General features: G+C 43.1%; 1 protein-coding gene across 1 annotated transcript in view; it reads right to left on the minus strand.

Moving 5' to 3' along the window:
- CD81 (CD81 molecule) overlaps positions 1-13,473 on the minus strand; it is an 81,275-nt gene that overhangs the window by 14,732 nt on the left and 53,070 nt on the right. Inside the window, exons 3-5 of the mRNA XM_081313604.1 lie at positions 8,409-8,506; positions 5,128-5,202; positions 2,036-2,146 (exon numbers count right to left, since the gene is read on the minus strand). Of these exons, the coding sequence (XP_081169730.1) occupies positions 2,036-2,146; positions 5,128-5,202; positions 8,409-8,506 (284 nt within the window). The remainder of the gene's footprint in view (positions 1-2,035; positions 2,147-5,127; positions 5,203-8,408; positions 8,507-13,473) is intronic.

A 13,473-nucleotide genomic window follows, 5' to 3' on the forward strand; every position in this document is an offset into this window, starting at 1 on the left:
TGGCATGAAAAATTAGTTGTATGAAGCCATCTTAAGTTCATCACACATTTACTTTAAATTACAGTAGCTGTAATTTAGATTGTACATTAAGTTTATAGCTGAATGCCATTTTGTGACTGTTTTTTTAAATAGCTATTTTAATAAGTACTAATTTTTCTATTTTCTATTTTTTAAAGAAATGGCAGGATATTATATCACAGATTTATGTGATATTGTATAATAAATGTGAGATATAAGTTAATAAAATATATTATACTTTTACATACTATTGTGCTACTTTAATGGCAACCTACCATCTTCAGTTAAATATTACTAAATCGTACATATATACATTTAAATACATAATATATACCGGTAAACATATTTGTATAATACACAAATACATGTCTATTTATTTTGGATGTTTTTATTGCTTTAAAATGTTTTTAGTGTCTTAATTTTAATATATTTTTGAATTGTAAGCCACCCAGTTATTGACTGAGATACGTGTCTAAAGAAATTGAATGAATGAATAAATATAAAATTAAATATTCCTATAAAGTATGTTGAACTGGCTTTGCATATGGTAATAGCTGTAAAAATTCTTTATGTTTCTCCCTCAAAATTATAATTGTTTCTTTCTGTAGAAGAATGACAAACTAATATATATGGAATAATGCTTCAAAATAAAAATTAAATTCATAACTGAAAAATAAATCTGAATTAGAAGTTAATATGAAAATAATTTTTGAATTATAATCTTATAAACAGGTTTGTCACACACCCAAAATTTAGGTTTTCTTTAAGATTATGATTTGATAAGTCTACTAAACTTTATAGATTAAGCAGTATTGTAATTATTATTTCTTTATCTTATGCTGATTTTAGTTGCTAACTATTGATAATAGTTTAATATTGACTTCTAATTCATATATATAGTTTCAAATTGGTATAATTGCCTTTTTGTACTTTTTAAAGCTGATTTTATAATCTTTGTAAATCTTTTTTATTCTTTTCATGTTTCTTTTGATTGCACTTGCAAAATCGATGAACAAATTTAAAAAGAACAAAAGAATGAATACCAGAGGGTTTTTTTTTTTGCTTGCTATAGATCTTTTCACATTTTGTTTAGATTATCATTAAGCCACACATGCTAAGCCTTGCGAAGCAGTAGTCTTAAAATATTTTTTTATTATGCATCAGTAATAACTGCATATTGGTTGAGAATAAACTAATGATTTAGTTGCATATAGAAGAATGCTATAGATTACAACCCTAATCTTATACCATAGTAATATACAGTGTATAGCAGGGGTGTCAAACTGCGGCCCATGGGCCGTACATGTCACAAGGAAACCACGCCCACCCCATTGCCAGCAATGGGGAAAAAGTTCCGATACGTCGCACGATGTCATGTGACATTGTGAGTTTGACGTTTCTGGTGTATAGTCTTATTACTGTTAATAAAACTGGAAGGGATGGTTTTTAAGAGAATCAAGAGATTGACCCAATTAGTAAAAAAAATGGAATGAATCACAAATACAGAATAATGCTTAGATAAGGTAATCATGCCCCTTAAAACTAAACCAATGATCAATAACAATTCCATGTTAAATATGTCCTGTAGAAACATTGGTTTCAATTTGACTACATTTCTCCTGGGAAAACTACAAATACTGAGACCATAAATAATGGGGGATAGACCCTTTGCAGTAAGACCTTTTTTTTTTTACAGAATACACAGCTGGGCCTCAATGTTTGATTAGCAAACATTCACAGTTGTGATGGTGATGAAAAAAATAACTTTGTGACCAATCCTCCTATGTACGACCTTCACAGGTCTGTAAAGCAAAGAAAAGCTAAAGTAAGATCATAACTACAATCAGTTTCACTTAGCGCCATTTTGCTTAGTGATCCAGTTGCAGGTCTCAATTCTGACTGCTGAACAAGGACTACCTCTAATCTACAGTTACTTCAAGCAGGTGTTTAACCAACTGAGCAAGCAGAAAGCTGAAGATTAACTTTGATTCCCAACAAAGTGTACTGTACAACTTACTGTTTCTTGGAAGGTTTTCACAACAGCGGTTGCCTTTTTTGCTTTGTTCTCATCCTTGTCTTTTGATTGAACCAATGCTTGATCATAAAACACTTTGAGATCTTTGGCAATCTGCAAAAGAAAACAGGAAACAATAGATGCAATAGATGTGGGCTTTCACAGGTGCTCTTTCCCCATTAATCTATTCAGCTGCTTGATCTTGTTGATTCCAATAACTGTAATAACCGGATAACCAAACAACAAAACTCAAGACACCTGAAGTGAATTTGCAGATCCATAGTCACCACTTAGTTGAAGCTAGTTGACAATATGGAACTGTGTATCCACAATATAGTACAGTGAACTTATTGTGACGGTCTTCTTTCTATTCTGGCTTGTTATTCTAAAATTGGGGAGGGGGCATAACTCTGTCAATGGGGCAATATCAGAACTTTTTTTTTTACTCTGCTTCCAATAGGAATGGCAAAGAAATACCTACTGTTAAACATCCTAACTCTTGTGTAAAACAGTCTACTAAGCATTCAAGGATTATGGAAACTCTTAATAAGAAGCGTTTAGTAGTGGAGTGATGAGAAAATTTCATGACATGAATCATGGTATACCTCCTCAACTATACTGATGAGCAGTGACTCCATGCACAATAAAATAAGTTAGGGCAATGTTCAGTTGTACTATGTACTAGTAATATGTAAACTTTAACATAGGAAACATTACACAGTGCATATGTCCTTTGTGCTGTTTCCTGGCATCTGAGTAATGTCACCAAGAGTGTTTTTTACCAATATAGTGATCCTGGTCAAGTCATGCATAGCTGCTGTTTTGCACCAGTGATCAGGATAAAAATTCAAATGAAGCTCAGTTTGGAGAAAACATGCCTAAGGAAGGTGGCCTGATGACTAAATTGGGCAGTGGGCAAATTGGGTCATATTTCCTTTAAAAGAAAAGATGTAGTGTTTTTGAAATATTCCAATGGCTGTTGTTGTATGCAGCAGCTTCAGAAAATGTTTGACAAAGGCAACAGGTGAAGAAAAGGAAATTGTTCCTGTTGTGTATATGCTGAAAACCCTGTCCTGGTCATGGGAATGAGTATGGGAATCCCTGAAGAATTTTCAATTGCTACACTATTCTGTAACATTACTTGTATTTAAAAAAAACCCCTGCCATCTGGAATGTATTATATTAGTACTGCTTTCTCTGCCTATTATCATTTGTAGACAAGCTTTGGAGTGTCATTTTTCTTCTTTAAACTATGAAAATGCTTTGTCAAGAGATCAGTATGTAGTCCCTTTGCAAGGAGCGATTCTGACCAGCGCTATGAGTAAGAGTTTTTTTTAGAGATTCTCCTACAACTATGAAACTTCTTTTCACCACAAATACAATACGTAGACATTGTTAGTCCTTTTGGACAGATCTTGAAAGCTTTTCAGGATATGATTACAGAATACAAATTGCCCGAAGAGCTACTTTAAAAAAAAAATTCTCTTAACTCTGCTATGAATTCAGTTTGAAACAAAAAAAAAAAGCTGTAGATACTATAAATATGTATTTCCAGACTTCCACAACTTGGTGCCTTAATGTCTCGAAAGAATATTTATATACAGTCTAATACATCCAGATAGCTTCAATAAAGAGTATATTAAGATGTGTAAAATGGTTCAACACTAGAACAAAACTGTATAAGAAAAGAGGATAAATACAGCATCGACAAAAAATAAAAAGGCACTATATATTTATCTGGAAGAAGATACAAACAGAAAACTCCTGCTCTCTCTTTGCATCTGTGAGACTGCTTTAATCTCCTTAATTTTATGTATCCAGGCTCAAACATGCAAGCAAAAGACTGAATTCCCCCTTGTGAGTTTAAAAAAGGAAGAGCAGTGATAAATCAATCATCCTGAATGTTGCCACCTACAATTCCAAAGCAATCATTTTATATTGTAGTTCATGGTAGTGCAGTAGAATGAATAAGTTAGCGGACATAAGTGGTGGCACGGTGATTAAAGTGCAGTTTGCCCTTACGACCGACCAGAGACACTGCAACATGCCCTCTGCCTATTTCCCCCTCCCCCCCATCCTGCCCTGCTGGGTCTCCATAGGCACTGGGCCTGCTTTGCTAGCTTCCGAGATTCCACTTGCTCCTCCCCATCCCATTTCCCATCGCTTACTTATTTTTCAAAGATCTTCAGAGTTCCAGAAGCAGCTGACCCTCATGGCAGAAAAGCTGAAGTCTTTCTTTTATTCAGATACTGGTGAAGCTGTTTTCCTTAGATCTCACATTCTTACAGCTTCACCATAAATAATAAAATTTTTGAATAATTTTTTTTGGCTTTTCTGCCATGTGGGTCAGCCTCTTCTGGAGCTCTTCCAAAAATAAGTAAGCGATTGGAAATGAGGTGGGGAGGAGCAAGTGGAATCCGGGCAACTAGCAAAGCAGACCCAGTAGCTATGGAGATCCAGCGGGGCAGGATGGGGGGAAGTTACTATGGAGACCCGAAAGAATTGTATGAGGTATCTCAGTGGGTTGGGGGTGGCCTTGGGTGGCCTGTTCCAGCACTAGGCCCCACACGGTCTTTCCTACTTAATGACCTGCACATTTGATTAGCGAATGCATTGGGTAAAACAGGGAGGGATCACGTTCATTTAATGTGATCCAATTAAATGAATCCTCAGGTTACAAATGTAATTGGCAGGCTCTATTACATTTGTAACTCAAGGATTACTTGTACTCCCATTAAATGCAAATTATGGCAATAAGCTTTCTGCTGCAGCAGGGTGACCAGCACAGAGGTATTGAGAAGGATCATTTCTCATGGAACTGTTTATATTACCCATCAGAAGAAGAAAGCAAGTAAAGAAGCAGCAGCACAATTTTATCTTCTATAACTGTTTAGTCTGGCAGTTAATCAAACCAACCTACAATCGTAGGAGACTGGAAAGATGAAAATAAAGTGGCTCTGAACACCTGGAAAACCTAAGCCACAATAAACATTAAACATCTAGCCCTCAAGAAATTGTAAGGCTCTCAAATACATCAAAAACATAAAAGCTATGCGTAAAATTCATAAAATAAATCATCATAATAAAATGTTTACCTGATCCTTATTAACAAATCCCCAGATGCCAGCAGCCACTTCACAAGCAAATAAGATGACGAGACATGTAAAAAACTGAAAAGACATATATCAGATTAAGGAAGTCAAGATCCATTTCCAGCAAAGAGAAGCAAATATATATATATATTGTAGGCCAAAGAAAACAAGTTAAAAAGCAAAAACTGGACTGAAGACATGGATTGTGAAAAAGGAACAGAAGAGCATGTAGAATGAATGTGGATATTAGGTATGTTGTCACCTAGAAGCTCCTTTACTGTAATAAAGGAGATAACCGCCCAGCCGCCCTGTTTAGAGTGACCCGCTCACTGCTTAACCAGCGACCGAGCGATGACTCCTTGCAGGGTAGGGCTGAGGAATTTGTACAGTATCTGCAGGACAAAATCGCTCAGATCCGGACTGGCCTGGACTCCGACTGGGTGGAATCCGGCGGAGTGGAGAGGGCAGGTCTTGGTTATACCATTTGGGGTGAGTTTGACACTGTCTCTTTGGATGATGTGGACAGGATTATGCGTAAACTGAGCGCTACAACTTGTTTATTGGACTCATGTCCCTCCTGGCTAGTTTCGGCCGTCGGGGAGGTGACAGGGGGCTGGCTCCAGGCAGTTGTCAACGCTTCATTGAGAGAGGGTGTCTTCCCCTCCGCCTTAAAAGAAGCGGTGGTGAGGCCCCTTCTCAAGAAGCCTGCCCTGGACCCAGCCTCGTTGAATAATTATCGTCCTGTCTCCAACCTTCGCTTTGTAGCGAAGGTTGTTGAGAGTGTTGTGGTGCATCAGCTCCCGCAATTCCTGGATGAAGCGGACTATCCGGTTTCAGGCCTGCTTACAGCACGGAAATGGCATTGGTCGCACTGGTAGATGATCTCTGGCGGGCCCGGGACAGGGGTTGCTCCTCTGTCCTGGTCCTACTTGACCTCTCAGCGGCTTTTGATACCATCGACCATGGTATCCTGCTGCGACGGCTCAAGGGGTTGGGAGTGGGAGGCACTGTTTTACGGTGGTTCTCCTACTACCTCTCGGGCCGTTCACAGTTCGTATTGGCAGGGGGGCAGAGATCTACCCCAAGGCCCCTTTCTTGCGGGGTACCTCAGGGGTCGGTTCTCTCGCCCCTCCTGTTTAACATCTATATGAAGCCGCTGGGTGAGATCATCCGTGGCTTTGGGGGTGAGGTATCACCAATATGCGGATGATACCCAGTTGTTCATCTCCACCCCGAGCCAACCCAGTGATGCCCTTGACGTGATGTCCTGCTGCCTGGAGGCAGTGCGGGTCTGGATGGGAAGGAACAGACTCAGGCTGAACCCCTCCAAGACCGAGTGGCTGTGGATACCGGCATCTCGTATTGTCCAACATGTTCCATCTCTTTTGATGGGGGGGAGGTACTGCCCCCCTAAGAAAGGGCCCACAACCTGGGTGTCCTCCTGGATTCACGGCTTAACTTGGAAGACCATCTAACTGCTGTGACCAGGGGGGCCTTTGCACAGGTTCGCCTGGTGCGCCAGTTGCACCCCTTTTTGGACCGAGATGCCCTATGCACGGTCACCCACGCCCTTGTCACTTCCCGCCTGGATTACTGTAATGCTCTCTACATGGGGCTGCCCTTGAAGTGCACCCAGAGGCTTCAGCTGGTGCAAAATGCGGCTGCGCGGGTGCTTATGGGAGGATCTCGATACTCTCATCTTACACCACTCCTGTGCGAGCTGCATTGGCTTCCGGTTGCCCTCCGGGTGCAATTCAAGGTGCTGGTAATTACCTTTAAAGACCTACATGGCTTAGGCCCGGGGTACTTGCGAGACCACCTGCTGCCATTGTCAACCTCCCTTCGCCCGGTTCACTCCCACAGTCGGCCTCCTCAGGGTTCCGTCAGCTAGTCAATGCCAGCTGGCAACCCCAAGGGAGAGAGCCTTCTCTGTGGGCGCGCCGACCCTCTGGAATGAACTGCCTCCGGAGCTGCGGACGGCCCCTGACCTTTGGTCCTTCCGCCGTGACCTGAAGACATGGATGTTCCAACAAGCGGGCCTGGACTGACTATGGTTTTAAATTTGGCTTTTTTGGGTTAAATTGTCATTTATTTATTACATCCATTGTTTAATTCTTTTTTAAATTTTGTACGTTATGTTTTTTAATTTTTTATTGTTGTGAGCCGCCCTGAGTCCTTGGGGAGAAGGGTGGCATATAAATTTAATAAATCTCAATCTCTCAATCTCAATCTGTCATTAAATATGAAGATAATTATTTCCTGGTACATAGTGACAGAAAGGAGTCAGATGAACCATTTACAAAACAAGATGAATGAAATGGAACAAGTATACAGGGAAATAACTTTCACTTTGTCAATGAGGAATATGTTTCTGAGGACTGTATGCAACTTACTTCAGACAGCTCTATTTTAAATGATCAAAGGAGGAAAATTACTGTCACCATTTTCCCTGAAATCTGTTATTTGCTAATTCTCTGGAGCTCAGCCATGTTTGCTTTCCTTTTTCAGATTGTTCTTTCCTTAGCAGGTATTTGCACTTACTTTCACTTATTTGCTCTGGCATATTTTAAAATAATCAGATGAGATACAGGTAAAGACCTTTTTTCAATGCGAATGTCATCACAATTAATAAAAATAGCATATAAGCTATTCCAAACATCAGAAAGGACAGTCATAATTATTCCTTATCATTTCTGATCTCAGTCCTTCTCCAAATTGTATCCAATATGCACACTCTGGGCTTATACATTGAATTAATTGACCTAACAAGAGTTTTCCATTAACTGCAATTTCTGGTCAGGTTTCAAGAGCAGTTCCTCTTAAAGTCAAGACAGTTGCTTACAATTGTGAGCAAGTTGTGAGTAATGACTGCTGAATGTAACTAATTTAGAAAGAGACACTGTGAGATGGCACTCCTTAGCACAACTGTCACAACTGTGAATCAAGCGGTAGCTAAAGATCAAAGAACACTCCAAACATTTTCTTTCATTGGAAGTGTAACCTTTTTCAAAATAATCTGAATCTCAGACCTCAAATTCAATCTCCTACTTACAATAGCATCTCTGTGTTTTCAGATTTAATTTCAGCTTATTGGATACAGGAAAATAATAAAGTAAATCATAATTACTGATGCACCCTAAGAAGTTCTACTATGGAACAATAAGAGTGCCTCATGATCACCAACTCTTTCGATTGTTAACTATCATAATAGTGATCATTAAACTCAATGAAAATCTCACAAGAAATGCCTGAAAATGTAAACAATAATACAAAAGATCTCTTACTGTTCCCAGAAGGCACTGTGATTCTTGGATAGCTCCATAACATCCTAGGAAACCCACGAACATCATCACTGCTCCAACAGCAATCAAAATATAGATTCCTGCAGGGGAAGACGAAAGAAATGCACGTTCATTAACTTGGGACGAACATATTAATGGCGCCTAATAAAATGCATGTTCATTAACTTGGGACAAACCGGGGGTGAGAGGGATCAGGCCCCTGAGCTCAGGCTGGTGTACTTTAATGCCAGATCTGTTGTGAACAAGGCTCCCCTCGTCCGTGATTTGATCGAGGAGGAACACGTGGATCTGGCATGCATTACAGAAACCTGGTTGGGCTCAGAGGGAGGTATCCCTCTGACTGAGATTTGCCCTCCAGGTTTCTGTGTGTTACATCGGCCACGGGCTCAGGGAAGGGGCAGTGGGTTGGAGGTAGTTATACGGGAGACCTTATGTCCGCGGGAGACCACTATTGTACAGATAGGTGGGAGTGAATCCCTCCTCCTGAGGTGTGGCCCTGGGGCTCAGTTGGGCTTGTTGCTAACATGAGCTGCATTGGTTACCAGTTGTCTTCCGGGTGAGATTCAAGGTACTAGTAATGGTGTTTAAAGCCCTACATGGCAGGGGTCCGGAGTACCTCAGGGAACACCTGCTGCCGGCATCAATCTCCCTGCGCCCTGTGCGTTCCCACAGAGAGGGTCTCCTCAGGGTGCCACCGATCAGAGAATGTCGATTGGTGGCCCCCAGGGGGAGATCCTTCTCTGTGGGCGCTCCGGAACTATGGAATCAGTTACCGGTAGAGCTCCGGATGGCGCCCGATCTTCGCTCCTTTCGCCGCGATCTGAAGACGTTTTTGTTTGCACAAGCCGGCCTGGCCTGAGGGGGGATTGGTGGGGTTTTTATTCTTGTATTTTTATTGTTGTATTTTTGGGGGTTTTATAAATGTAGTATATTAATTGTTTTAACGGGCAACTATTTAATCTCCTTTTAATATTTGTAACTTTGTATTTTATTCTTGCCCTGTGAACCGCCCTGAGTCCTTCGGGAGAAGGGCGGTATAGAAATATTAATAAAATAAAATAAATAAATAAATAAATAAATAAATAACATACCTGGCGCCCAGCTGTGTAGCAACGGCCCTGCCCGAGCTTCTCGACACCCTCTCAGGGTTGACGGTTGAGTTTCCCAGACATATAGTTCTGGGCGACTTTAACCTGCCTTCTCTGGGAGGGTCGTCTGAGTTGGCCCGGGAGTTCATGGCCTCCATGACAGCCATGGACCTGACCCAAGTAATTCAGGGTCCGACTCATGGGGGAGGACACACTCTCGACCTAGTTTTCTTATCTGGGCAGTGGTTTGATGATCTGGGAGGGGGCTCGCTAACTATTGTCCCCCTGTCATGGTCCGATCATCACCTCCTGCGGTTGGTCTTCCGCTATGCCACCCCCCGCTGCTGGGCTGCGGAACCGATCAGGTGGTTCCGCCCCAGGCGCCTAATGGATCCGGAATGGTTCCAGACGGCGCTTGGGTCTATACCTATGCCCCTCGCTCACAGCCCGGCCGACGCCTTGGTGGATGCCTGGGAAAGGGCTGCCACTGAGGCGCTCGACCGTGTTGTACCCTTGCGACCTCTGACCCAGCGCAGATCCCGGTGGGCTCCATGGTTTTCTGTGGAGCTCTGGGAGATGAAGCGTCGGAGACGAGGTCTAGAGAGCTGTTGGAGATCCAGCCGGTCTGAGTCTGACCGATTGTGGTTAAGAACCTTTACGAGGTCTTATCTCGCAGCGATGAGGACAGTGAAGTCTAATTACTTCGCTGCCCTCATCGCGTCCGCAGATAATCGCCCGGCCGCCCTGTTTAGGGTGACTCACTCCCTCCTTAATCAGGAGGTGAGGGAGAAGCCCTTGCAGGGGTGGGCCGAGGAATTTAGCTATCATCTGACGGACAAAATCGCTCAGATTCGAGACGGTTTGGATTCTGACTGGGCAGAGACTGACGGGGAGGAATCGAGAGGTCTAGAGAATGTTACCTGGAGTGAATTCGATCCTGTGACCCCAGATGAGGTGGACAGGATCATGAGGAGACTGAGTTCTGCCACGTGTTTATTGGATCCGTGCCCCTCCTGGCTGGTATATGCAGCCCGGGAGGAGACATGAGGCTGGTTCCAGGCAGTAATAACTGCTTCTTTGAGGGAGGGTACCTTCCCTGCCGCCTTGAAGGAGGCGGTGGTGAGGCCCCTCCCCAAGAAGCCTGCCCTGGACCCGGCTATTTTGAACAACTATCGTCCGGTCTCCAACCTTCGCTTTCTTGCGAAGGTGGTTGAGAGCGTGATGGCACTTCAGCTCCCTCTGTTCCTGGAGGAAACTGATTATCTGGACCCATACCAATCGGGCTTCAGGACTGGGTACAGCATGGAGACGGCATTGGTTGCGCTGGTGAATGATCTCTGCCGGGCTGAGGACAGGGGTTGTTCCTCTGTCCTAGTCTTATTAGACCTCTCAGCGGCTTTTGATACCATCGACCATGGTATCCTACTGCGGCGTCTCAGGGGGTTGGGAGTGGGGGCACTGTTTTATAGTGGTTCTCCTCCTACCTCCTGGGCCGCTCGCAGTCGGTTTTGACGGGAGGGCAGAGGTCCACCACAAGGCCTCTCGTTTGTGGAGTTCCTCAGGGGTCGGTCCTCTCTCCCCTCTTGTTCAACATCTATATGAAGCCGCTGGGTGAGCTCATTCGTGGTTTCGGGGTGGGGTATCATCAGTATGCTGATGATACCCAGCTTTTTCTTTCCACCCCGAACCAACCCAGTGATGCCCTCGACGTGATGTCCCGTTGCCTGGAGGCGGTTCGGGTTTGGATGGGGAGAAACAGGCTTCGTCTCAATCCTGCCAAGACTGAGTGGCTGTGCATACCGGCATTTCAGACTAACCAATCTTTTCCATCATTAACTATGGGGGGTGAGGTGTTACCCCCCCATTGATAGGGCCCGCAACTTGGGTGTCCTCCTGGATTCACGGCTCAGTTTGTAAGATCATATAGGAGCCGTGGCCAGGGGGGCTTTTGCCCAGGTGCGGCCCTATCTGGAACGAGATGCCCTACGCACAGTCACCCATGCGCTCGTGACCTCCTGGCTAGACTACTGCAATGCTCTCTACATGGGGCTGCCCCTGAGGACCACTCGGAGGCTTCAGCTGGTGCAGAATGCAGCTGCGCGAGTTGTGATGGGAGTCTCCCAATACTCCCATGTAACACCTCTTCTCCGCGGGCTGCATTGGCTTCCAGTTGCCCTCCGGGTGCGATTCAAGGTGCTGGTGATGACCTATAAAGCCCTAAATGGCATGGGCCCGGATTATCTAAGGGAGCACCTGCTGCCAGCATCAATTTCCCATCGTCCTGTGCGCTCCCACAGGGAGGGCCTCCTCAGGGTACCGCCGGTCAAAGATTGCTGACGGGCGATTCCCAGGGGGAGGGCATTCTCTGTGGGCACGCCTGCCCTATGGAATCAACTGCCAACGGAACTCCGGACTGCCCCCGACCTTCGCTCATTTCGCCAGGACCTAAAAACCTGGCTCTTTGAGCTATCTGGTCTGGACTGAGGGGTTTAATGTTTTTAAATTGTGATTTTAATTTTTTGCAGCTAGACTTAATTTTATTTTATTTTAATTTTATATTGTATTGTTTTTAAATTTTGCCTTGTAAACCGCCCTGAGTCCTTTGGGAGTAGGGCGGTATATAAACCGAATGAATAAATAAATAAATAAATATCTTGTTATGTGTTTAACAGGCATGGATATTCTATGAAAGTTGGATTACAGAACTAGGCAGTGGCAGGAGGACAACAGTCCACTTCACAAATATGAATCAGATTAGATGAAAGAAAAGCTGAGCAATTTTCTGTTTCTAAAAGTAGTGAATCAGAAGCCTCGGAGTATGTGTGAAGGGAGCTTCCCAGCACTTCATATTCAGATCAAGAGAGCTTCTGTGGATGGAAGCCTTCCAATTATATGGAGGGTTTGTTGTCACTGTGTGTTGGGGGGAGAGAGCACGGGGGGGAGGCTCAGCTAATTTCAATGTACACATGTACTTTGACAATAAAGGTTTATTATTTATTATTATCACTTCCAATGCTGCAACTGGTCAAATCCCTTTTTAAAGGCATAAAAACTAATTAGCAATGAAAGCTATACCTCTGTTAAGCATTCTGTTGGGAAGAAAGAACCCAACTGCCCAGCTCCCATATATACTGGTATCAGCTCCATTGAGCACGGCCAATTTAAGGATAAATAAAAAATTTTGTTCCATACAGGTAGTCCTCAGCTTATGCTCACAATAGGAATCAGGACTTCCACTGCTAAGCAAGGTGGTTGTTAAGGGAATCAGGCCTGGACCTTTTTGCCATGGTTGGAAAGTGAATCACTACAGTTGTTAAGTGAATCATGTGTTTGTTAAGAAAATCTGACTTAACCCATTGACTTTGCTTGTTGGAAGCTGGCTGGGAAAATGGTGATCACATGATCCCAGGACACTGCAATCATTGTAATTACATGCTGGTTGCCAAGCAACCACATTTTGATCACATGACTGTGGGGATGCTATGATAGTTGTTTGTGGGAGAACCAGTCACAATTCACTGTTTTCACTGCTGTTGTAACTTTAAATGGTCACTAAACAAATGGCTGTTATGACAATGTTTCTTTTGGGGCTGTGTCAAAAGACTTAACAACGAATAATTAAATCAAAATGCATGACTGTGGGAGGCATGGTGGTGGTGGTGGTGTTTATATTTTGACAGTACTGAACATACAGTATTGTTGGAATATGAAGGGAAAAAAATAACAACTTGAAAAGTGCTGACAGCACTGCAGTCAGATTTATCATTTTCCTCCAAAACACCAAGGAGAGATATAGAGAACTGGCTTTTTTTAAAAGCCGAGACACTACAAAATACTTCTCGAAACTGGTAAAAATACAGAAGGGGAATTGATAATTCAGTGATGCAATACAGCTTTGTAGCAAAACACAGCCTTTTCTTACGGAGATGTCCTTCCATTGGAAAGTTATTAAAGTAACA

The sequence above is a fragment of the Vipera berus genome, assembly GCF_964194415.1.
Source record: "Vipera berus genome assembly, chromosome: 1".
Lineage (NCBI taxonomy): Eukaryota > Metazoa > Chordata > Lepidosauria > Squamata > Viperidae > Vipera > Vipera berus.